General features: G+C 46.4%; 2 protein-coding genes across 2 annotated transcripts; both read left to right on the top strand.

Annotated features, from left to right (window-relative positions):
* The first annotated feature begins 10,962 nt into the window (after nucleotides 1-10,962).
* On the top strand, nucleotides 10,963-15,505 carry LOC136478003 (KH domain-containing protein At5g56140-like). Its single transcript, XM_066476321.1, has 7 exons — nucleotides 10,963-11,271; nucleotides 11,720-11,805; nucleotides 13,197-13,345; nucleotides 14,032-14,136; nucleotides 14,214-14,330; nucleotides 14,774-14,917; nucleotides 15,021-15,505. The coding sequence occupies exons 1-7, from the start codon at nucleotides 11,162-11,164 to the stop codon at nucleotides 15,168-15,170; spliced, it is 861 nt and encodes a 286-aa protein (XP_066332418.1). The 5' UTR covers nucleotides 10,963-11,161; the 3' UTR covers nucleotides 15,171-15,505.
* A 4,220-nt stretch (nucleotides 15,506-19,725) lies between these two features.
* LOC136470529 (protein MAIN-LIKE 2-like) lies at nucleotides 19,726-23,037 on the top strand. The gene is made up of 6 exons (XM_066468347.1): nucleotides 19,726-19,866; nucleotides 19,938-20,104; nucleotides 20,194-20,869; nucleotides 20,971-21,054; nucleotides 21,131-21,198; nucleotides 23,022-23,037. The coding sequence occupies exons 1-6, from the start codon at nucleotides 19,795-19,797 to the stop codon at nucleotides 23,035-23,037; spliced, it is 1,083 nt and encodes a 360-aa protein (XP_066324444.1). The 5' UTR covers nucleotides 19,726-19,794.
* The last annotated feature ends 499 nt before the right edge of the window (nucleotides 23,038-23,536 follow it).

Here is a 23,536-nt window from a genome sequence, read left to right on the forward strand (position 1 = left end):
TGAAGATGTTTGAAGGATTTAGATAGATGTAGCAATTAACCACATTGGCCATCGGGCACCCCTGCCTACGTGGACATACATTTATTGATGATGTGGCTTTAGACACTGCATTCTTGCAAATGGTCCATGCAGGTTTTCATTGCCTAGTTCAACTTAGATGTTTTTCCCTTATAAAAAATAGAGTTTCCTCAACAACAACTCCAAGTCTATGTAATAGTTTAGGTTATTAATTTGTAGCTTTGTTTTTTTTCTAGGAAAATGCTTATCAACAATTGTGCCAAGTTTTTGGTCAAAAAGTAGCTACTCCTCTGATACCGGTCTTTCTACTCCTACTATGTGCTTATAAGCGACAAGTGTCGCCATAGACTTTGGGTTCGTTTGGCAGGGCTTCTAGAGTGGCTCTGGCTCTATCTTCTACCGAAGCCCTCCAAAGGGTCACTCAAGAAATGGCTTTGGTGAAGAAGCCAAAGCCGAAGCCACTTTTGTACTGGACAAGCTGAGTGATAAAAATCTAGCTTCTTCTGGCTCCTCATTAATTCGGCATGAATTATAATAAAATTGTCATTGAAGCCATTTTTGTTAAATGTTTTCCATAACAGGTTAAACTCCATAATATGGACCAGAACTGAAACCCTTTTACGCCGAAGCCCTACCAAACTGGTCCTTATTTCACACACTTCCTCCTCAGGTGCCTGAATTTTAAGATGGTTTCAAACAACACTCTTGTATAACCAACTAATATAAGTAAATCATTAATTTTATAATTTATTATTTGTCTTTGTATCATATCATATCAATTTTTTGACCTTGTCTAACTATAGAAACAATTATAAATTGTTTATTGCTTCTGTGCCAACGTAATCAGATTTTGTCGGATTTGTGATTTTAACCAATGAGTTTTTTATTCTTCAGAACCAATAAATTGCAACAAACTAAAAGTATAATTTTTAATGTAAAATATATACAATAACTGTCACCTTAGATAAAGCTATTTTAGCAAGTCCCTATTTCACGACATTATACTCTGGAAATACTCGCGCAAGGATATTCCTTGTTATTTGGTGGCCTTCTTTTTTAACAAATGATATGTCAAAAAAAGAACATTAACCAATTTCTCAAGAAAGAATATATCAATTAATGCACTGTTGCATGCATGACTAATAAGGAAATACTAATGCAGGAGAGGGAGTCTCCCCCTTTGCATGCAACATCAGCCTTCCGTTGGCTTGGCTTCTGACTCGGCAGGTAGCAGCAAAGCCTTTTTTTTTTCTTTTCTCGAATACGCAAAAGCTTTGCGTATCATTGGATTAAGTAGAAGAGTTACTTGTATCGAGTGCTGAAGGAGATGAATCTAATACAGCCGTAACTAGACCATCCTAGCAAGAGACATCTAGATTCGATATTACATTAAAGGAAACCACCAATACCGTCACAACGGTGCGACCTAGGAGGTGGACTTGTGTTCTCGCGGCTGCCTGGACCGAACAGCCGGGAAGAACTCGTCCAGCGCTTCGGCTTTGGACGCAGTCAGGTCATAGGCTGCCAGCTCCGACGCGGATGGCGTTGATGGACCCTTAGCGAAGCCCATATGCTGCATGATCAGCACGACACAGCACCTCACCTCGCTTGGAAGCAGGTACTCGAGAGAGGGGCTGAGCCACCAACTGCCTGCTCTGGCACGGCATCACTGGCTTAGCAGGAGGCTGCTTTGGAGGCTCACGAATTAGTGGAGAGTCCCTCTTACGCGTCACTTCGTTGATGAAGCTATCGAGGCGGCGTTTGGCGGAGTCATCGTTGTCCTCGGTCAGGTGGGTATCCACCGGCGGTGAACTGGGAGGCCTAGCGTCCACCGTGAGGTTCGGTGAGTCCATAGCCTAGTGAATGGGACGCGGAGGTGGTGTCCACAACGCACAAGAGCCCACAGCCGCCGAGTCCTCATCCTCCCACTGGGGGCCGTTACTGCCGGGGCCTCATCTTGTAGTTGGGGGGCCACCGGAGGTGACAACTGGCGCTCAAGAGAAAGCCACGCAACGATCTGACTGCTGGCGAGCAAGGCTGCGAATTCCTCCAGCATCGGGTCCTCCGTGATGTCGCGACCATACGTGGCGTCCGGGTACAACATCAGCGTCAATGGGTCAGGTTGGACACTGTCCGTCTCGCTGGACAGCTCGACGTGCCCAGGCTGAGCTTAAGCAGCAACCGAGGTGAAGGCCGGAGCTGTCTGTGCAGCCCCTGCCGACCGCCCGTGACGCCTCCATCTTCGTCGCCGCCTCCGCCGTCGGCGCCGACGACCACCAGTGGCAGGAACGTCGTTGGCCGACTTGACCCTACCTGAGTCTTGCGAGCCACCATGGTCCGACGGCCCAGCGGAGCAGGCAGGGTGCTGTGGCTGGCGACCCATGGCTCTTACATCGTCCGAGCTCCGAGAGCCCAAGCGCCTTGGCTACTTGTAGTCGCGCGCAATGTGTTAAAATCCCCTACACCGTAAATATCGTTAGGTACCCAATGCGCAGAGGAGAGGCAATTGAGGCATTTATCCGTAACCCAATTGCAATTGCTGCAGCAAGCCAGCAACCCAAAGGCTTTTAAATCCAACATCGGTTCGGATGGCTGACGCTGGGCACAAGATGGCGATGATTGAGGATTCGTGGAGAAATTCACGAGTGTCTGGTGGTCAGGTCAGAAATGTAACCGGAAGGGCAACGATTGGTGGTAACGGTGATTAAGATTCACAGTAACCGGAAAATAACCTAATTTAGGCCATGTTCATTTCGCTAAAAAAACAAATTGAAATATTGTTCTGATTAATTTGTTATGAGAGAAAAATACTATTCTGACTAAAAAAAATAAGCTAAAAAACGGATTATAAGAAAAACGGCCTTACTTCATCGCCATCACAATTCGCACACCCCTGCAAACGGAAAAGGTACGCTTACACAGACAGCACACACCCAACATTATTTGACCTTACTGTCCCCTGCACAGTAATTTTCCCTTGGATCGCACTCTACCAATATCATATGCCCCAGCAGCTGAGCAGCATCTCCGCCGCACAAGCAATCTGCTTGCGCGGGTTTCTTGAGAAAACAATCCGACAGGCCCAGTAGCAGCAGGTAGGCAAGTGACAGCTTACGTGGGGGTGGGGCCTCGATGTCTGAAACACAGAATAAGCCCTTGTTTAGTTCGTGAAAAGTGTTACAGTACCCATCACATTGAATCTTGCGATACATGTATGGAGCATTAAATGTAGACGAAAAAAAACTAATTGCACAGTTTGATTGGAAATTACGAGACAAACGTTTTGAGTCTAATTAGTCCATGATTGAACACTAATTGCTAAATAAAAACGAAAGTGCTACAGTAGCCAAATTTCTAACTTTTCGCGAACTAAACAAGGGCTAATAGGAGTAAACTACCATCCAGAAATTGGTAGGAGGCATTGGCATTGGATCCCTGCAGCCTGCACTGCACTGCGCTGCGCTGCGTTCCGGCGCCTGCAGCTTGCAACGAGCCAACAACTACCAAATTGCTGGCGTTGGCGCCTTCCTGGACGCTTTGCACCGATGATTATGGTGCTGTTCGTTTGAATTTATCAGTCGTCCGTTTCAGCGAAATAATATTGTTTTTCTCTCGCAATAAATCAGTATCTTCCGACAGCTGAAGAGGGCCTATGTCCCTTTCTTTAACCCGCGCGCGAGACGCCTGCCCTGCCCCCTCGGTCTCCATCTCGCCGTCGCAGGGAGCTGCCTCAGCTGCGGCGCCCAAGCATTCGCGTCCCGATCCAACTCCCGCCCCCAGGGATGCGTCGACTTCAAACACGGTGAAACTTGCGAAAATGGCTTGCAGACTTGCAGACAGTTTTGTCTGCACCATGACGCTGGCTGGAGTGTGTCTGTAGGCTGCAGCAGCCTGACGGAATGGGAATGCCGAGATGGATTCAGCAGAAGGCCGGCTGGTGAGTGGGGAGGTGGACCAGGTCCAGGTGGACAAATCAGCGGCGTTGCCATCAGAACAGAGAAGATGTGCAGGTGGATGGATCCTCCCTCCTCTCCGCCCCGCTTTTCTCGCGGCGCAATCAACACCCGGCGCCTTTCGCTTTCGCCGCGACAGGCTGGCTGATCGGGACGCGCCGCTGGGTCATCGCCATTCATGCATCCCGCCTGGCCCTGCCGTGCCGAGCGATCGATCGCCTCTGACTTGAACCAACCCGCCGGCCTGCACGCGGCCAATGTAATGTAATGGGTAATCGTATCGTATCTATCTGTTCATCACCGCTCGCGCCGTTCACCGACGATTTTTCCTATTTCCTTGGCAAATGGCAGGCAGGCACAGGTCAGGTGGCATGCCATCTGGGAGGGCATCTTGGTGTCCTGTAGTTTTCACATACGTATATCAGATGATGGGATGAGCGTGCTGTGTGCGCTTTGTACTTTTCAGCGCTGTTTTAATCATCATTATCTCGCAATTGCTTAACGTACTGGAAATCAGGAACGGTTCAGTTTAATCATGGAAGTCGTCGCTCGTGTATTCTGCAAGACAAGTACTCTTCCCTAGCGTGTGGTAGCATTGACAGCCGTGATATAAAATACTATACAAATGTCTACTTATGGTGTGTGTATTATCGTCCTTTAATAGACTATACTATGTGTACTCCATAAATAGGAGTATTACCACCTACTGCACGGACAACTGTCCTCTGCTAGTATCGCCTCAATCAAGTAATGACAAATATCGCTCTAGTGCTTATTTAGCGAGCTTGCTAATTTACCTACAACCGTCTGCGCAGAGATGGCAATTATCGCTCTAGTGCCCTTGCCTTGCATTGGTAAAATACTAATTGTAACTTGAAGACGCAAGCAACCAGGAGGGGGGTAAACTTGGGCGTAGCTTGTTCGTCAGAAGTCATCATCGATGTACTTACTGGCTTATCCTCCCCTAGCTACCACCACATCTTGTGTTCTACACGTTATTACATTTCACTAGTTAGATGTTCGGCTGGTCACATTTCGAACTGATTTCGGCTGATTCAATAGTATTTTGTGAGAGAGAATAAGCTGAAACAGACTGAGACTAGACAAGCAGAACAGGGTGTGGTGGTGATGTCAATCATTCCTGAATCAACAACTCGTCATAGGAGCTACAACAATGGTGGTGATGTCAATCATTCCTGAATCAGCGGTAGATATTTATTATGGGTGGAGAATACTTAGCCCTCATTTATATCCAATTATGATATCATTTTCGAAAACGCTCCTGATAGGGTGTTCGTCCGTCCGGACAGACCCCACACTCCCCCCTGCCCACGTCCCCACTCCCTCTTCTCACGGGACGGACCCTATCCTCGCTCGTGCCCCCGCCGCCCACCCGCGCCGCGCCCGGCGAGCCCAACGCGCTAGCTTGCTCCCGGACTCGTGCCTCCCATCGCGGTCGTGCTCCATCCGGCTGTCCCTGTCCCTGCCAAGGTCCGTGCTGCCGATGAGCTCCACATCGGCGACCTCCGCGCCACTCCACGGCTTCGAGCTCCATGCCGGCGTCGAGCTCCGCATCGATGAGCCTCCATTCGTCCAAGCAGCAAGCAAATGCCTTTACCATTGTCACCAAATGTGATACTATCAATCCCATTGCTCTTGCTTTCATTGATTGAATTGAACATTCTTGGATCACCGATCATGTGTTGTGTGCATCCACTATCAAGCACCCAATGCCTTCCTCCGGCTTTATAATTTACCTACAAAAGAAGATTAATTCTTTTTAGGTACCCAAACTTGCTTGGGTTCTGGTAGGTTAGTCACCAAGGTCTTTGGTACCCAAATGACTTTCTTCTTTGGGCCCACAATTGGTGTACCAATGAACTTAGCCTTTACACCATTGGCATCCTTATAAAGCATGTAACAAGAATCAAATTTGATTGAGGATACATTAGGTAGCTTGTTCTTGTTAGTCTTGTAATTTTGCTCTATATGCCCAACTTGCTTGCATCTATTGTAAAACCGACCATTGCCCTTCACAAAGCTAGCTTTGGGAGTGATAAAGGCCGTCTTGCCTTTCTTGGGGGTATAGCCTAATCCCTCTTTGTTGAGAGAAAATCTTTGGCTACCCAAGCACTTTAGCAAGTGGGCTTCTCCACCATAGGTATTCCCTAAGGCACGAGTGAGCTCATTTACCTCCTTCTTGAGGTTCTCATTTTCCATCATTAGTGATGTATCATTCATAGGTGGAGTAGTAATGATTGTGCTACAAGAAGTGTTAGTAGGAGCAACAATAATGGGTTCATGAAAAGATTCATCAATAAGATCACATGTTATGATCACTTGCTCCTTCTTGGCTTCCTCCACTTTGACTTGCTCAATGAGAGAGGAGTGAGTCTTTTCAAGCTTAGAGTGAGCTTTGCCAAGTTTCTCATGGGCTTCCATTAGCCTCTCATGAGTGGCATTGAGCTCATCAAGAGATTGCTCAAGAAATTTGAGTTTCTTGTTTAATTCCTTGCACTCCTTTCTCTTCATCTCAAAGCAAGTATGCACTTGCTCACACATGTCCATGAGCTCCTCCTTGGAGTACTCATCATCATCATCATTATCATCATCACTCCTACAAACATCACTTTCATATTCATCATCATCACTCACACCATATTTTACCTTGGTAGGTTTTGCCATGAGACATGTCGATGGAATGTCGAAGATGGAGGGCTTGTTGTTGATGGCGATGCTTGCTAGTGCTCTCTTGATAGATTTCTTGTCACCATCACTAGAGCCATCACTATCCAAAGAGCCATCACTATCCCATGTGACCACATAGCCTCCACCCTTCTTCTTCTTTTGGAAGATCATTCTCTTCTCCTTCTTCTCTTTCTTATCATCCTTGTGCTTCTTCTTCTCATCCTTATCATTATCACTATTGTATGGACAATTTGCTACTACATGATCGAGACTTTTGCAATTGTAGCATCTTCTCACATACTCTTTCTTCTTGGTGTGATCTCTTCTCTTTCTTGCACCATAGCCCTTCTTCTTCATGAATTTTTCCATCTTGCGCACAAAGAGAGCCATAGCTTCATCATCAATATTACTAAGATCATCATCATCACTTGATTCTTTCTTGGACTTGCCCTTGTTCTTCGATGATGATGAGCTAGCCTTGAATGCTATGCTTTTCTTCTTATTGTCTTCTTCTTCCTTCTTGTCATCCTTGTCATCCTCCTCCCTTTCCACATGGTATGTCTCTTGTGTCATGACATCACCTAGTACTTGGTTAGGGGTAATATCCTTCAATCCTCCTCTTATGATGAGCAATCTCAACATCTCAAATCTTGGAGGTAAACACATCAAGAATCGATGTGAGACATCATCATCCTTGATCTTTTCTCCCAAAGCCTTCAAGTCATTGATAATTACTTGTAGCCGATGGAACATCTCCGGAATGCTCTCATCACCTTTCATCTTGAAACTTGTCAACTTATCCTTGAAGATGTACAACTTGGTACTCTTTACCGCCGGTTTGTCCTCATACGTTTCCTCCAATCTCTTCCACACCTTATTTGCTCTTTCACAATCATTGATTTGCTCAAACACCTTGGAATCAATGACATTGTATATGGAGTTGAGAGCCATTGTATTGCATTGCTTGTTGATTTTATCTTGGTTGGTTGGATTATCGGGATCAATGATAGCATAGTCATTCTCGGTCACTTTTCATACTTGATCATTGATTGAACCAAGATACATCCTTATCTTTCTCTTCCAATAATTATAGCATGTGTCATCAAAGAACGGTGGTTTGCCCCCCACATGGTTGAACATAACTTGAGCCATAATTTGACACCGAGGTTGTTAAGCCTTCAATCAAACGGTGACCACGACTCCAATACCACTTAAAAAGGTCCTAATATGGCTAGAGGGGGGTGAATAGCCTATTTAAAAATCTATAAATCAACTAGAGCAATTTGATTAGTATAACAAATAGCGTAATGCAAACTTGCTCTAGCTCTACAAGGGTTGCAAGCCACCTATCCAATAATTCTAGTTGCAATGATTACTAAGGCACCCAAACTTGCTATGTAACTACTCACTAAGAGCTCTCAATCTTACTACTCTAAAGAGCTCAACTAGATGAATGTAAATGATAAAGCAAGCTCTCAATTCTAATTATACTAAAGAGCTTGTATCAACTAGTTTGCAAGAATGTAAATAGGTAAGTGGGGTGATTATATCACCGTGTATGGGACGAACCAATCACAAGATGAATGTATAGCCAATCACTGGGAGAATGCCAAAGACAAGAGACAATCGATTTTCTCTCGAGGTTCACATGCTTGCCAACACGCTACGTCCCCGTTGTGTCGACCAACACTTGATGGTTCGGCGGCTAAGAAGTGTTTCACAAACCTCGTCCATACGATAGGACATCGCAAGAACCGACCCACAAGTGAGGTAACTCAATGACACGAGCAATTTACTAGAGTTACCTTTCGACACTCCGCCGAGGAAGGTACAACTCCCCTCATAATCACCGAAGATGGTCACGAACAATCACCAACTCGTGCCAATCCTCCACCGCTGCTCCAACCGTCTAGGTGGTGGCAACCACCAAGAATAACAAACGAAATCTGCAGCGCAACACGAATATCAAGTGCCTCTAGATGCAATCACTCAAGCAACGCACTTGGATTCTCTCACAATCTCACAATGATGATGGATCAATGATGGAGATGAGTGGGAGGGTTTTGGCTAAGCTCACAAGGTTGCTATGTCAATGAAAATGTACAAGGATTGGAGCTACAATCGGCCATGGGGCTTAAATAGAAGCCCTCATGGAATAGAGCCGTTATACTCCTTCACTGGACAAAACACGCTCTGACCGGACGCTCTGGTCATACTGACCGGACCCTAGACTCAGCGTCCGATCCACCGATTTATGTCACGTGTCATTCTGAGTTAAAACTGAACCGTCAGATCACAACGGCTAAGTGCTGACCGGACGCTCCGGCTAAACTGACCGGACGCTGGAGCCTCAGCGTCCGATCGAGTACAGTAAGGGTCCAAAACTGTTTTTTCCTCGACCAAACACAGCTCAACGTCTGGTGGTATACCCTAGCTACTATACCACCAAGTCAGCACAACCGGACGCAGGTAGTCAGCGTCCGGTGCATTCAGATCCAGCATCCGATCACTTGATCGATGCTGGCATCTCCTCTATCTTCTTCACCCTTGCTCAAATGTGCTAACCACCAAGTGTATCACCTTGTGTACATGTGTTAGCATATTTTCACAAATGTTTTTAAGGGTGTTAGCACTCCACTAGATCCTAAATGCATGTGCAATGAATTAGAGCATCTATTGGTACTTTGATAACCGTATTTCGATACGAGTTTTACTCCTCTTAATAGTACGACTATCTTAAATGTGATCACACTCACTAAGTGTCTTGATCACTAAAATAAAATGGCTCCTATATTTTATACCTTTGCCTTGAGCCTTTTGTTTTTCTCTTTCTTCTTTTCCAAGTTTAAGCATTTGACCATCACCATGCCATCACCATTGTCATGATCTTCGCCATTGCTTTATCACTTGGAGTAGTGCTACCTATCTCATAATCATCTTGATAAACTAGGTTAGCACTTAGGGTTTCATCAATTAACCAAAATCAAACTAGAGCTTTCAACAGGGCGTTAATCACATATGGTTTTTGACCGCCGCCCTAGAGTGATGTTCCATTCGGATAGTGAAATTTGACTTATGATGAGGTATATGTAGGTGCATATTAAGAGTACAAAATGTGTATATATACCGGTACAAAGAAACCAGGCTAGTAGCCCAATTAGTATGCTCCAGTGTAGAGTATACTTCGGACCTGTTTGTTCCTTTAGTCACCCCTCTAAGGGCCTGTTTAGCTCCTTATTTTGGTCAAAACTTTTGTTGTTTTATCTCATCTTTTGACAAAATAGATCTAAACACCATAGGCAAAAACAACAAAACTTGGACTGTAAAACTTTTAGCATTGGGGACCCAAGAGGACTAAAACTGGATAAAAAAATGTCTTGGAAGCGCGTGTTGTGTCTGCATGACTAAAGTTTTGCCATGCATCTAAACATCAAATGCCAAAAATTTGAATGGTAAAAGTTTTACAGCAAAAGATTAGGGATAAAAGTTTTGTTATTCCAAAAGCATCTAAGCACCCTCTAAAGTTTAGTCACCCTGTAAAGTTCAGTGACCTTCTGTTTGGATCCATACGCTAAAAGTATGATAAAAGTGAAAATGAGAGGAGAGAGAGAAAAAGAGTAAAGTCACCTGGGACCACTTTTAGTCACTTTTAGCTATCTCTTGGAGACTAAAGCCATGTTTGGTTCTCTAGTCCATGGACTAAAAGTTTTAGTTCACTTTTGTTCATGAACTAAAAGTGGACTAAAGTGGTGTTTGGTTCCTTAAACTAAAATGGAATAAAGTGGAGAGAGAGGACAATAAATGAGAGGTATGGTTGTCCCCAACACCTTTTAGTCCATTTTAGTCCAGTTTTGTGGACTAAAGGACTAAATGATTTTAGTCAACTTTTAGTCTAAGTGTTTGGTTGTTTAGTCCAACTAAAATATAGATTTTAGTCCAAAATACTTTAGTTCATAGGAACCAAACATCCTCAAAGCCACTAAACTTTAGTGACCCCTTTTAGTCAATATGTTTGACACTCTAGTTTAGTCGGCAAGGCCCTTAACCAAACAGGCCCTTCGTTATGTACCGTACGCTGCTAATCGGACGGCACGCAGACCGCGCCCCCTCGTCTGAATCTGATGATCTGTCAGACTTCCCACCCTCCTCGCGAGTCTCCCGGCAAATTTACCAACCACCACCGGGAGACCGGGCGCCGCCCGCAACCTCCGTCCACGCTCGCCTCCACGCCCCGGCCACTATTCACTTCACCTGTTACCGCGCGCGGCGCGCCTACCAGGCTACCACTACTCCCTAGTCTCTACTCACTCCCCCGCGTGCGGCCACGCGCACCCATATAAGCCCTCGCTCCACCCCCTCCAACTCCCCTCTCCTCTCCCTCCCTCCCTCCTTCCCCGCCGCCGCCGCCGCTGCCATCTACTAGGCCAGCTCCAGCGGACGAAGTCTCGACAGTCCCGGGCCGCTGAGATCTCGCCGAGGGAGGGAGAGCAGCAGCGGCAGACATGTCGTCGGGGCGGTACATGGCCTACTCGCCCTCGCCGTCGACCACCCCGCACTCCCCCCGCATCGCCGGCCTCCGCACCCCCTCTGCCGCCGTCGCCGAACAGGAGAAGTAAGCCATGGCACTTCGCCTCGCCCGCGTCTCCTGCTCCCCCTGCTTCGTGTCGGCTCCGATCGCTTCCTGGAGGAGCGGATTGGGGGCCTGGGTCGTCCGTTCTGGGGAACATCGAAGTTTTCACTGTTTGAATCTTGTGTAGCGCGCCGAGGTTTAGGCCCTTTTAGCATCGGATCTGGTTCGCCCCTGCAAGATCTCCGGTTTTTGGTCAAAGTTGCTTCTCGTCGAACTTTTGCTGGATTTCCGCTGGATTCAACAAGCGAGTCGCTAAGCTCAGTATTTACTTGGTTCAGTTCGTGATCAAAGTATGATCCTTTCATGTGTATGCCTAGGGATTTTGGGGAATTTTCTGAATTTTTAGGCTACCCTGTTTTTACAAAAAATTATCTTTGCATAGCTGTTCTCACACGTTATGAATGATGACCTTGTTCCGATGCTTTTGTAGGTACCTTGCCGAACTGCTTGCGGAGAGGCACAAGCTTGGCCCGTTCATCCCAGTGATCCCGCATAGTGTGCGGTTGCTGAATCAAGGTTAGATCTCGTGCCGTCATGCTATTTAAACGTGATGCATTTGAGCAGATGAATGACCCATAGCTGGATGCACTGATACTGCTGCCACGCATTCATAATATTCTGTTACGATGTAGGAATAGTTGACTAACACAACAACACCTCCCACCCCCCACCCCACCACCACACACACACACACACCAAAAAAAGAAGGAAATACATAGGAATAGAAAACTCCTTTGGGTGTGTTGCACCATTGGTCTGAGTCTTGTAACAGATTGCCTTGTTGCTTGTAGGGGGCCAAAGGCAAATGTCTTAAGTAGCACTAACCCTGCCATTTCGCTGTTGTTTCAATGTATTGGTTTCATAAGACGTACTCCTTGATTTCTGTCTAGTCCTCTGATATTTAGTGGTAATCTAGAGACTTGCATTTCTCTGTCGTTGCCATAAATTCCTCAAAGAGGGTTCTGGCAAGTGCACCCAGCAGTTATTGGATGAGTACCAGCTCTCTCTCTCTCTCTCTCTCTGGAGGCTTGTGTCCATCTGATCACTCTAGCTATAACAATGAAGTCATACCATAGTGTCATTGAATTCCCTTCCTAGAACGGCACAGCAGCGAACACTTGGTTGCTGGAAAATGATCGGTTGGAGGTAACAATAATTCGTAGAATTGTGGTTTTCTTTGAGACACGTGAGTGTGCATGACTCACAGTTCGGGGTGGCTGGGTGAACTTAAAGATCCAGATGGTTAAATTTTGAGTGATCATTGTTGTGCTTACAGTGACAAACAATGTGCACGCTTCTGATTATTTAAAATCCACATAAAATTAGAGCTTGGTGAGAGATATAAGATGGTTCATGTGTTTTGGATTAATAGATAGAAGCACACCTTTTTATTTCTGTTCACTTTGATATAATAAATGGCCAGGACGATCTGCAGAGAGTGGCCATTGATTCTCCTCTCTTGGGGTACATGTATGGGACAAACTGTTATAATCCTATAAAGAACACTTATTTTTGCATTGTTTCATTTAGGTGTTATATTGCATATCTGCTTGTTTTGTTTTCGATTGTTTTTTTTATCATACTATAAGTTTTTCTTTTGCAGCTTCTTTTGGTGTTCCAAGATTGCCATAGTAGTTACCTGCTATATTTGTATATATTCTCAACATAAATATTTTAGATAAGAGAACTTGACTCTGTTCTGACTCCACAAGCTGTCTACTTCTAAGATGGAAAATTTCTTCCAAATCAATGTCTTGGCACTAACAACGTGAGGTTATCTATGCATTTACTACTCACTAATTCTGACTGCCTTTACTAATTACTAATGCTAACTGCATTTACTAATCACTAATTCTAACTGCTAACTTTTTCTACGTCTTGTGCTTGTAATTGCAATGTTGGAGCAGAAATTTTACGTGTTTCCACACTATTGGAGAACGCGTCCCTTTTAAATCAAAGTGGCCTTGAACATGGTAGTCCACTAACAACGGGAGGATTGTATTCAAATGGAGCAGCTACTGACATGAATGGGTGGACATCAGCGTTTCAATCAGAAGTATGGATACTGACTATTTAACATGACTTACTTACTCTTCATGCCTAATTTACCATCTTGAAAGCTTAGATCAGGTTTTCTCTAACTGATTTTTACTCAAATGTAGATGCTTACATTCTTCGTACTACTTGGCCCCTATGCTAACTTGCTAACTATAATATAATCCCTTTCAGGCAGTGGGTTCCAAGATGCCATTAAATTCTTTTCTGTGTTCCATGTGTCGAAGTTTGGATAACATGCTAACGCTAATTGTCACTAATTTGGCTCCATATGTTGAAAGTCTGACAATTCTAATCAGTTGCCATCCTAAATCAGAATCTGGCAATCTGCTGACTGGTCTAACCAGATTGCTACCTATTTTATGTTTCAGCAACAGTAGCTCTTATTGAAATCATATTCGATATAGAATGACTTGCGACAAAGCTATGCCTGATCATAAACATATTGTTCTTCAAAATAGAACCCATGTGCACAGGAATAGCTGGATGTGTCATCGTCACTCTTTTCAGCATAATCCTATACTTATTCAGATCCATCAAACTGTACGCATTGCACAATGGTTTTTCCTTTGGCTTGAATTCTGTTGATTTTCATTTGCTATCTTAGCTCACTTTGCTCCATTTCCAACACTAATAGTCAGAAAAGGGGTTCTAAACTTATAATATGATCAACTTGTGATCATGCAGAGTTCACCAGCTTATAGCTGGCTTGGAGGATCACAAGGCAGCTCCTCTGGACTTATTGTCAAGAAAACAATGAAGGTCGATATCCCAGTAGATAAATATCCAACAGTAAGTGTGCTTTTTCACAAATTGTTATACTCTTGAATTGCTACATCCTTATCTTGTTTTTATGTCTATTCTCCTAGTACAATTTTGTTGGCCGCATCCTTGGTCCAAGAGGAAATTCCTTGAAGCGGGTGGAGGCAAATACAGACTGCCGCGTACTGATAAGAGGTCGCGGCAGCATCAAAGATCCAGCACGGGTAAACATTCAGATTAGTGCCTCTTACTTTTATGGATTTGGTTGTTAGATGTACTCAGAAATTTGGAAAATTGGAGTTTATGTATGAAATATGAACTATGAACTTATGGACTGATTCGTCATGTATGACTTGAGTCATTCAAAGCCAAATCAACCCTGAATCCCTGATAACCTCTGGCTTGGAAAATATGGATATTTTATAGTTTGTTACTGCTTGGTTTTTCAAATTGTTTTCTTTTATGTACCTTCCAGTTTGTGTCTTGGTATGAAAGCCCACACTGGCTACCTGGTGATTCTCTAAAAAAACACTTTCTTTCTGGAACTTCCCAGAATGGGGCCATCCATCCTTAGATGGCCTAGCTACCTTTATGCATGTGTACATCTAGTGGATTCTGTTTACTTTGTGCTATGGGATTGGGGGTCACTTGTGCTATTATTTTTCAGGGGGAAATGATGCGAGGGAAGCCAGGATATGAACACCTGAATGAACCCCTTCATATATTGGTTGAGGCAGAGCTACCTGTTGAAATCATTGATGCTCGCCTGATGCAAGCCCGCGAGATCCTTGAAGATCTGCTAAAGCCTGTGGTATGCCATCAATACCTTTTATCCTTTTTAAACTCTTAGCTTGCTTCTTTTACTCCATCTTAAAGAATGGATACCTGAATAGTTCTTGTTTTCTTCTTTGCAGGATGAATCCCAGGACTTCTTCAAGAAGCAGCAGCTACGGGAGCTTGCAATGCTTAATGGCACCCTTCGTGAGGAAGGGATGCAGAGATCCGGTTCAGCGTCCCCTTTCCACAACAGCCTTGGAATGAAGAGAGCTAAGACAAGGGGGTAATGAACAAAGTTGCGAGCATCATGAAGGGAGAACCAAATCACCTATTCTGAGACCGATCCTGTGTACACATGGGGTTGCCTTGCTGGCTACTGGCCCAATACGGTCTCGCGCCACCAGCATCGGGGCGGCTGTACCTGATAAAACATATATCTGGAGTTGTGTTTCCTGCTACTGGGGAGTTTGGTTGCGCCATAGGTTGTTGCGCTATATATTGGGTTGTGCAGGGTTTTGTAGCAACGTGGTTTGTGTAATGCTCATTTGGAGCGTTTGGAAGCTCTCGGCTTGTAATTCTTATCGAGACAAGATAGTATTTAAGGACGCTGTTTGGGATTGAAGCAATGCTGTAACTGTTTATCTGTGTACACAGCAAGCATGGCCGAATTTTTTACTTTTTGGCCCTTTTCCGAAAGTTTCTCTCAAATAGACCCCTGGCGGAAAGAATTCCAGAAATGGACCCTTGCCTCGGCGCCAGAGTGAGTGCGCCGAGCTCGGCGCCACACTGACTGGCGCCGAGCTCCTGGCCACGGGCAAACGGCCTGCAAGGGGCTCGGCGCCAGAGCGGATGGCGCCGAGCTCGGCGCCGTAGATCTTGGCGCCGAGCTCGGCGCCACTCACTCTGGCGTCCGAGCTCGGCCTAAATATCTACCCCGGCCGGCCGGCCTTCTTCCTCCTCTACTTGCCCTAGCCAGCCCCCCGCCGCCGCCGCGCCCAGGCCCGCCCGCCCCGGACTTCGCCCGCGCGCGCCACGCCGCGGCACCCGCTCGTCCCGCCAACTCCCATCCGTCTGCGCCCCGCGGTCACCCGCCTTCGCCGTGCCGCGCGCCCCCGACACCGCATCTTCCGCCGCCCCCCTCCCGCCCGCCCCCGCGCCCCCTCGCCACTCGCCCGCCCGCGCCGCCTGCGCCGAGCCCCGCCCGCCAGGCCCGTCCGAGCCGCTGCTGCTCCGGCGCCCGAGCCCGCGCCGCTGCCTCCGTCCCTCGCCCAGCCCGCCCGCCGGGCCCGTCCGAGCCGCTGCTGCTCCGGCGGCCGAGCCCGCGCCGCTGCCTCCGCTCCCTCGCCCGAGCCCGCACCGCGCCGCCGTGCCCTCGCGCTGTTGGCCGTTGGTTGGCTGCAGCGCCGAGCCGCCACGCCCTCCACCGTCGTCGTAGCCTTTGTCTCCACCGCCGGCCTCGGCCTCGCCCCGCCTTGCCGACGTCCACCGCTGTCCTCGCCTCGCCCCGCCTCCCGCGGCCGTCGAGCCGGTCTCGCAGCGCGGAGCGCCGGCCACCCCGCGACCGCCGCGCCCCGTCGCCGCGCCACCGCAGTCCCGGATATTCGCCTAGACCTACGCCCATCGTCCGTCGACCCGGAAAGGTATAAAATATGAATATGCAATGTACCTATTTAGTTGGTGTATGTTATTGACTAGTTATATTGTGATGACTTTGTTAGTTGATTTAGTTATATATATATATATGTAGATAGATAGAAACATAGATACATTGATAAATAGATATAGTTAGATAGCTACTTAGATATGTAGTTATATTTATAGTTAACTACATATGATCTTGCTATTTAGTGAGTACACTATAAATATATATGTAGTTATGATCATGATTACTTAGTTTGTAGTTAGAAAGTACTTGTTAGGTACTATCTATCGTATAATTTGGACTAAAGGACATGTGTTTCGTTACGTTTTTTAAATAGATGGACAACCTAGTGACCATATATCATGGAGGCACGGTTGAAAGCGATCGTTATGGATATATTGAGTTTCTTGACATGCAAAGCGTGCCTGTGCTATTCAATGATAGGCCTTCATTTAGTGATATGGTTGCAAGGGCTCGGGAGGAGCTGCATTGCTTTGGAGATGATGACATTGCAGTTGATGGTGTACTGCACCTAGGTTGTCCTCCGAACATCTTTAGGCGAATGATCTCAATTAGTTGTGCGGATCAGTGGGATAACTATGTGAGATCGGCTATGAAGAGCCAGCTGCAATGTTTGGACGTGGTTGTTCGTCGGGTGTTAGTTGATCCAATCCCTCATGGGTTTACCCCAGCAATGGATCATCCGACACACATCGACCCTCCCGTTTCGGAACCTTACCTGCATGTGCAGATTGCGCCTACGGTTCCTGATGCTCAATCTGCCCCCAATGCGTTATTTGGAGATGGTTGTCATACTCATGTTTTCGTGGTAGATCCTCCTTATGAGATCCCTTTGATACAGAATCATCCGAGTAAGTGTCTTAACCGCATGGTTTTTGGGAGCTCATCATATTCATGGTATTTTTTTCATTCTTTCCTCATTTCTGTAATGACGTTGCAGGAGACATTCCTGAGAATATCGATGTGCCCCATGTTGCTGCGTAAGTGCACTTTTCAGATGGATTTCGTGGCTCCAATAATGTTGAAATTATGAATGATTCGGAGCCATATGAGATGGCTAGGGCTCTTGATTCTGATGATGATCGTCCTGTTGGAGAGCTGATGGAGAGTGATGTTGAGATGATGAGACGTATTTTTCCCGACCACCGTGATCCTAGAGTTCATGAGTTTAGTGATCTTGCTCATTCTGATCTGGCGTTTGCAGAAGGACGTGATGATGAGCTCCTAGAAGCTCCTGAGGCCGGTCCTAACATGGTAATTGAGGAGGGGAGGGTGTTCAATGACCTCCCTGCTTTGAAGAGGTGGTTGCAGGCTTTTGCAGTGATACGAAAGAGGCCTTACAGGGTATTGCATTCATATGTGGAGCGCCGTTACACAGTTGTGTGTGACAAGGAACGCTGCCCATGGAGGGTTTGTGCAAGGAAGCAACAGGTGATCGGAAAATGGAAGATCACAAAAGTAGTTGGGCCACACAATTATGCTGACCATGAGCTGACACTGAGGCATCGGCAGTTGACATCTACCCTAATTGCCAAGCGGTTGATGGGGATTTTGCAGGGAGAACCCAACATGAAGGTGAGAACAATTATCAGGACCGTTGAGGCGTTGTATGGAGGATATGTGATAACTTATGGTAAAGCATGGAGGGCTAAGCAGCGAGCGTGGAACATGATATATGGGGACTGGGAGGATGGGTATGAGCAGCTGCCATTTCTTTTCAATGCAATCAAAGCGGTGAATCCAGACATGCATTATGAGTACATCCCAAAACCTAATGCATGGAAGGATGGGAGGCAGATATTTTTCCGTGCCTTCTGGTGCTTTCCTCAGTGTGTCGAGGCCTTTAGGCATTGTCGTCCTGTCTTCTCCATTGATGGTACGTTCTTGATTGGCAAATACCAGGGCACACTTCTTATAGCCATATCCTGTGACGCGAACAACAAGTTGGTTCCTTTAGCATTTGCTTTGGTTGAGAAGGAGAACAATGACAGTTGGGGATGGTTCTTGAGGCTAGTCCGGATACATGTGGTTGGCCCTGGCAGGGAGGTTGGCGTCATATCTGATAGGCATCAGGGCATACTTAATGCCGTGCGAGAGCAGTTAGAGGGGTATGCACCTTTGCACCATCGTTGGTGTACTCGACACCTTGCCGAGAATCTACTATGGAAGGACAGTGTGAAGAAAAACTTTGATCTGTTGCAGGAGGCTGCTCGACAGCTTGAGGACAAGTACTTTAGAGAAAAGTTGGAGCAGGTCAGAACCGCATCAAATGCAGAAGGTAGACAATGGCTCACGGGTTTGATGAGGGATTTGGAGAAATGGACGAGAGCTCATGACGATGGTGGCTGGAGGTACGAGTTTCAATGCAGCAACATGACAGAGTCATTCAATAAATTGCTATTGGGGATACGTGGTATGCCCGTGAATGCAATTGTTCAATTCACCTTCTATAAGCTTGTTGCCTGGTTCAACGATAGACACGCCCATGCATTGCAGTTGAGTAGTGATGGAGAGGTATGGGCTCCGAAACCAAAGGCACATCTAGAGAAGGCAAGAGAAAGGGCTGGCACACATGAGGTTGCATGCTTTGACCACGCCACAGGGACTTATCAGGTCGAGCATAGGGGCGGTACAACGTCCGATGGCGAGGTCCGAGAGTCGAGGATACATGTGGTTGTCCTCCAAGATTTCAAGTGCACTTGTGGTAAACCAAGGCAATACCACTTTGTATGTTCGCATTTGGTGGCAGCAGCTAGGCATCGCAACTATAATATCGAGAGGAGGATACCTCACGAGTTCAGTGTCAACACGCTTGTGAACACATGAAGCCCTCGCTTCGTGCCTTTCCGGGACCCTGGAGAGTGGCCTCCTTATGATGGGCCGAAGTACATTGCCGATCCAGCTTACCGTTGGAACAAGCGTGGATCAAGGCAGAGGACGAGACATAGGATGGTTATGGATCAGATACCCGGAAGAACTAGGCGTGGGAGAGGAACTCTATTTGTTACTGATCCCGAGCAGTACGAGTACGGCAAGTGCGGTAGACTTGGCCACAACTCACGAAGTTGCCATTGGCAGATTAGTGAGGTAGGACTATTGGTTTATAGTATTATTTTATATTTTGTCGTATCATATATTTAATTATGCATGTCTCAATTTATGCTTGTATTTGTGTCAATTATGTATACATTTATAAGTTCATGTTTCATTGTACATTGCAATTCTAATTCATTCACTTTTTTTGTAGGATGGAGCAATTCCACCTGCTCGACCCGACGTACGAGGAGACCCACAGAGGACGTCTCGTTGCGCTGGGGCAGGTAATAATCTATAAGTTTTATTCGTACATGTGTTCGTGAAGTAACATGTTACTATGTTATCTTCGATGCAGGACCTTCCGCACCTTCGTTCTAGGACCCACAGTGGGTTCTTGGACATTCGGTACGATGATAGGTACACTCCATTCCTGCAAAGAGCTGGCCTGGATGTCATCTCCTTTCAGGTTCGTCGTGGGTTGCCCAAGTTCAACTCAGCGGCGATAACTGCGTTGGTAGACAGGTATTAAAGTGAATCATTGCCTCCATTCATGGCCATTTGTTAATGCGATTGACTGTTTGATAAGTAATCTTCCTTGGTCTTAAATATAGGTGGCGGCCGGAGACTCACAGCTTCCACCTACCTTTCGGGGAGATGACAGTCTCGCTTCAGGACTGTCAGAAGATGCTAGGCCTAAGGATTCATGGGAACCCAGTCACCGGGCAGTGCAGGTCAGAGGGATGGAGAGCACGAGTGGAGGCCTTCCTTGGGCGTGAGCTTGGCGAGCAAGGGGCTCGCACTTCTGGAGTTCCCATCTCATGGCTACGTACAGAGTTCGCACAGTGCCCCGATGAGGCAGATGAGGAGACGGTTGTGTACTACTGCCGGGCGTGGATCCTACACCTTTTTGCTTGCGTTCTCTTTCCAGACGCGACGGGTGATAATGCGTCCTGGATGTGGATCCACTGCCTCAGTAACTGGGATACGTGCAGGTTGGATCGTCAGAGGAACAAGAAGATTTTTGACTGGGAGAGGCACCACCAGTCCTACATTGAGGAATGGGAGGAGATGCACGACAACCTGGACGACAACAACGAGCCGCACACGAACCGTGAGTTCAGGCGGTACCAAGCTTGGTACCAGCATTCGACAAGGTGCAGGCTCAGACTACAGTGGACCAAAGCTGACTACGCCGACATCGAGTCCTCCGACGATGAGGACACGACGTACGACCGGTCCACTCGTGCAGGAAGGCAGGTGGAGGCAGGACCGATCTTGGACAGAGTGGTAAGCCAATCGACTTATTTTGTTACGTTTAGTTACATAACAATACATTAGGTGTTCTTGGACCGACGTTAGGAGTATTAATATTGAAAACATTGTTGCAGGGCAATACACTGAGAAGCTCAGTTGAAGAGATCGAGCGCGTTCGGCCTAGAGTCAATGATGACTACATACTTGGCTTCCTAGATGTAAGATTACAAATATTCTTTCAAACAAATCATTAATACGTTATATTCTTTCACTTAACATTGTTTTGTACAACAGAGGCTGTCACGTCGTCTACGCTGTGCGGCTGGTCGTTATGGTTGCAGGACAAACACGACGCATGACGTGTACGATCCTTCCGCAGGAAGAGGAGCCTTGGGTTCCTCTAGTCAAGCAGCTACAGGGGACGAGGAGGAGGACGAGGAGGCCGAGGACGACGATGACATGGACAAGAGGCACGATGAGCTTGGGCCCTCTCAGCTCCATGACGCTCCATCGACTTATCCTACACCGCCTCTAGGCACTAGGCGACGCCGTCCCCGTGACCCTTACACTCCAGGCACCAGCGCTCTGGGTCACAAGGGTAGGGGCAAGAGTAGGAGACAGTGAGGGACGTGGTAGATGTTACTATGAACTATTGTATTTACTTATCTTTAATTATTCGGGACCGTATGAATATTGTGGACTATTTGTACTTTGCATGACATATTATGTTAGTTGTGATATTCATTGTGGTTGCATTATGCTTGTTGGATGAGTAAATGTTTAGAATATATATTGATGTCTCTATTTTGTAACTGTGGATGCTTCTAATACAAGACTGTATCTTGCGAATTTTTTTCGTGAATCTTTAATCATACTATACTTGTACAAAGACACAAATGTAGTACACAGATTAACTATAAATTTATTACGTTTATAATCCAGGAATATTTGTACATACGCTGTGTACAAGATTCTATGCATTTCAGAGAATCTATGATTTTCATAGAATAAATATAGACTTTTCAGATACACGGACATCATCGAATTATCACATCACTGATATAGACCTCTCAGCTGCAAGGACAACATGCAAGGAAGCACAACTAAACTCTATCTCCACCATCCATCTTATGACTGTTTGATCCAAGGGCTAAGGTAAAGCGGCACATGGATCGCTGACATGGCACATTGACAGGCCTCCATTCCTCCTCTTGACCTATAAATAACCACTCACTCCCTCTCATTCACACAAACAATAAGGAGAAGAACACTCCTCAGCATTTGCTTTCGTTGTAGTACCAATGTCTGGAGGGTCGTCCAGAGGGAGAGGAAAGGGGAAGAAAACTACCTGGGGGTGGGAGGGTCCTCTTGGTCCCGATTTCTTTGAGGAAGCTCCTTTATGAGAGGTTCCCAGTTGAGAGCAAAAGTGATTTCACCAAAGAGGCACCACTGACAGGATACGATGAAAGTAAAGAAGAGTGGCCAAAATGCATGCATGGTGAGGACTGCCTAGTGCAGATGTTCACCGAGGGAATAGATGGAGGTCGTCGTTTCTTCAAATGCCCGCGAGCATGGGTAATTTCTTTTACTATTTGTTTCTTCATTATGTTTGTCTTGTATATCACTTACACGACATACTTTTTGTAGTCTTCCTTGACAGAAAAAAATTTGTGGGTTCAGTAGGTGGGTCGATCCTCGACCTATTTATCCACATGCGGAGTACATCTACTACCTACAAGACCGTATCTTTGATCTAGAAAGGGAAGTTAGCAGCGGTTACAAGGACGACGAACAGGACGACAACAACAATGGTGCCGATTCACAGGAGGCACTCTGCAATGATCCATATTGCACCTGCCCTAACCACAAGAAAAAAGGGGTCTCCCCCATCACCCCCGCCACCACCACCACCAACAACGGGAGGCTACTAGGAGAAGATGCACACATTGCTATGTGGCCACACTACTAGGATGAGTTTATGTTTTTCTTGTGGAGAATCCCAGGTTTAATTATCTAAGGCATGTTAGGTTTAATTATCGAAGGCATGGTTTAATTACCTAAGGCATGTTAGGTTTAGTCAAAGAACACGATGTACCCAGGTTCGGTACCTGTAGTCACATGCCCATTTAATGTGTTTCGTGTGTTGATTTCTATAATATCGTATGTCGTTTACTGTTTTTTGCAGCAACGTGTTCAAATAGAAATAAGTCTGTATATTAAGCGGAATATTAAGACCATTGATAATGAAAACAACCACATAATGAAAAGTTAGATACTATGTCATATTACACAACATATTAATAGTATAACTAAGTGCCGACAGTAGACAAAGGGGCAAATGCACTTCCAAATCCTCAATCTGAAACGTACTGAGTAAGCAACTCATCATCCGAGTACCAGTCCTCTACTACAACCCTGTTGCTGCGGCTAGGCTCAACTGCGTTGCTCTCACCTGCCTGTCGCTTGTAGTAAGCGGCCTCCGCTTCGTCTGCGGGCTGCGGCCTGAGTGAAGAACGCGTCGTCATCCTCCTCTGCCTGTAAGCCTGCCTCTGCTAGGGCGATGAGCTCGCTCAGTCTGCCAGTGTCGTCGTCAGCCTCCTGCGCCTGAATGCCCGCCTCTGCTAGAGAGATGAGCTCGCTCAGTCTGCCTGTGTCGTCGTCAGCCTCCTGCGCCTGTATGCCCGCCTCTGCTAAAGCAAT

The sequence above is a fragment of the Miscanthus floridulus genome, chromosome 8, assembly GCF_019320115.1.
Source record: "Miscanthus floridulus cultivar M001 chromosome 8, ASM1932011v1, whole genome shotgun sequence".
NCBI classification, from domain to species: Eukaryota; Viridiplantae; Streptophyta; class Magnoliopsida; order Poales; family Poaceae; genus Miscanthus; species Miscanthus floridulus.

Bases quoted from the DNA above. Each gene is read 5' to 3' on its own strand.
- LOC136478003 (XM_066476321.1), top strand. From the start codon at position 11,162: ATGTCGTCGGGGCGGTACATGGCCTACTCGCCCTCGCCGTCGACCACC. The intron at 13,346-14,031 runs GTATGGATACTG...GTGATCATGCAG, and splicing joins CATCAGCGTTTCAATCAGAA to AGTTCACCAGCTTATAGCTG. The intron at 14,331-14,773 runs GTAAACATTCAG...ATTATTTTTCAG, and splicing joins GCATCAAAGATCCAGCACGG to GGGGAAATGATGCGAGGGAA.
- LOC136470529 (XM_066468347.1), top strand. From the start codon at position 19,795: ATGGAGCAATTCCACCTGCTCGACCCGACGTACGAGGAGACCCACAGA. The intron at 19,867-19,937 runs GTAATAATCTAT...TCTTCGATGCAG, and splicing joins GTCTCGTTGCGCTGGGGCAG to GACCTTCCGCACCTTCGTTC. The intron at 21,055-21,130 runs GTAAGATTACAA...TTTGTACAACAG, and splicing joins ACATACTTGGCTTCCTAGAT to AGGCTGTCACGTCGTCTACG.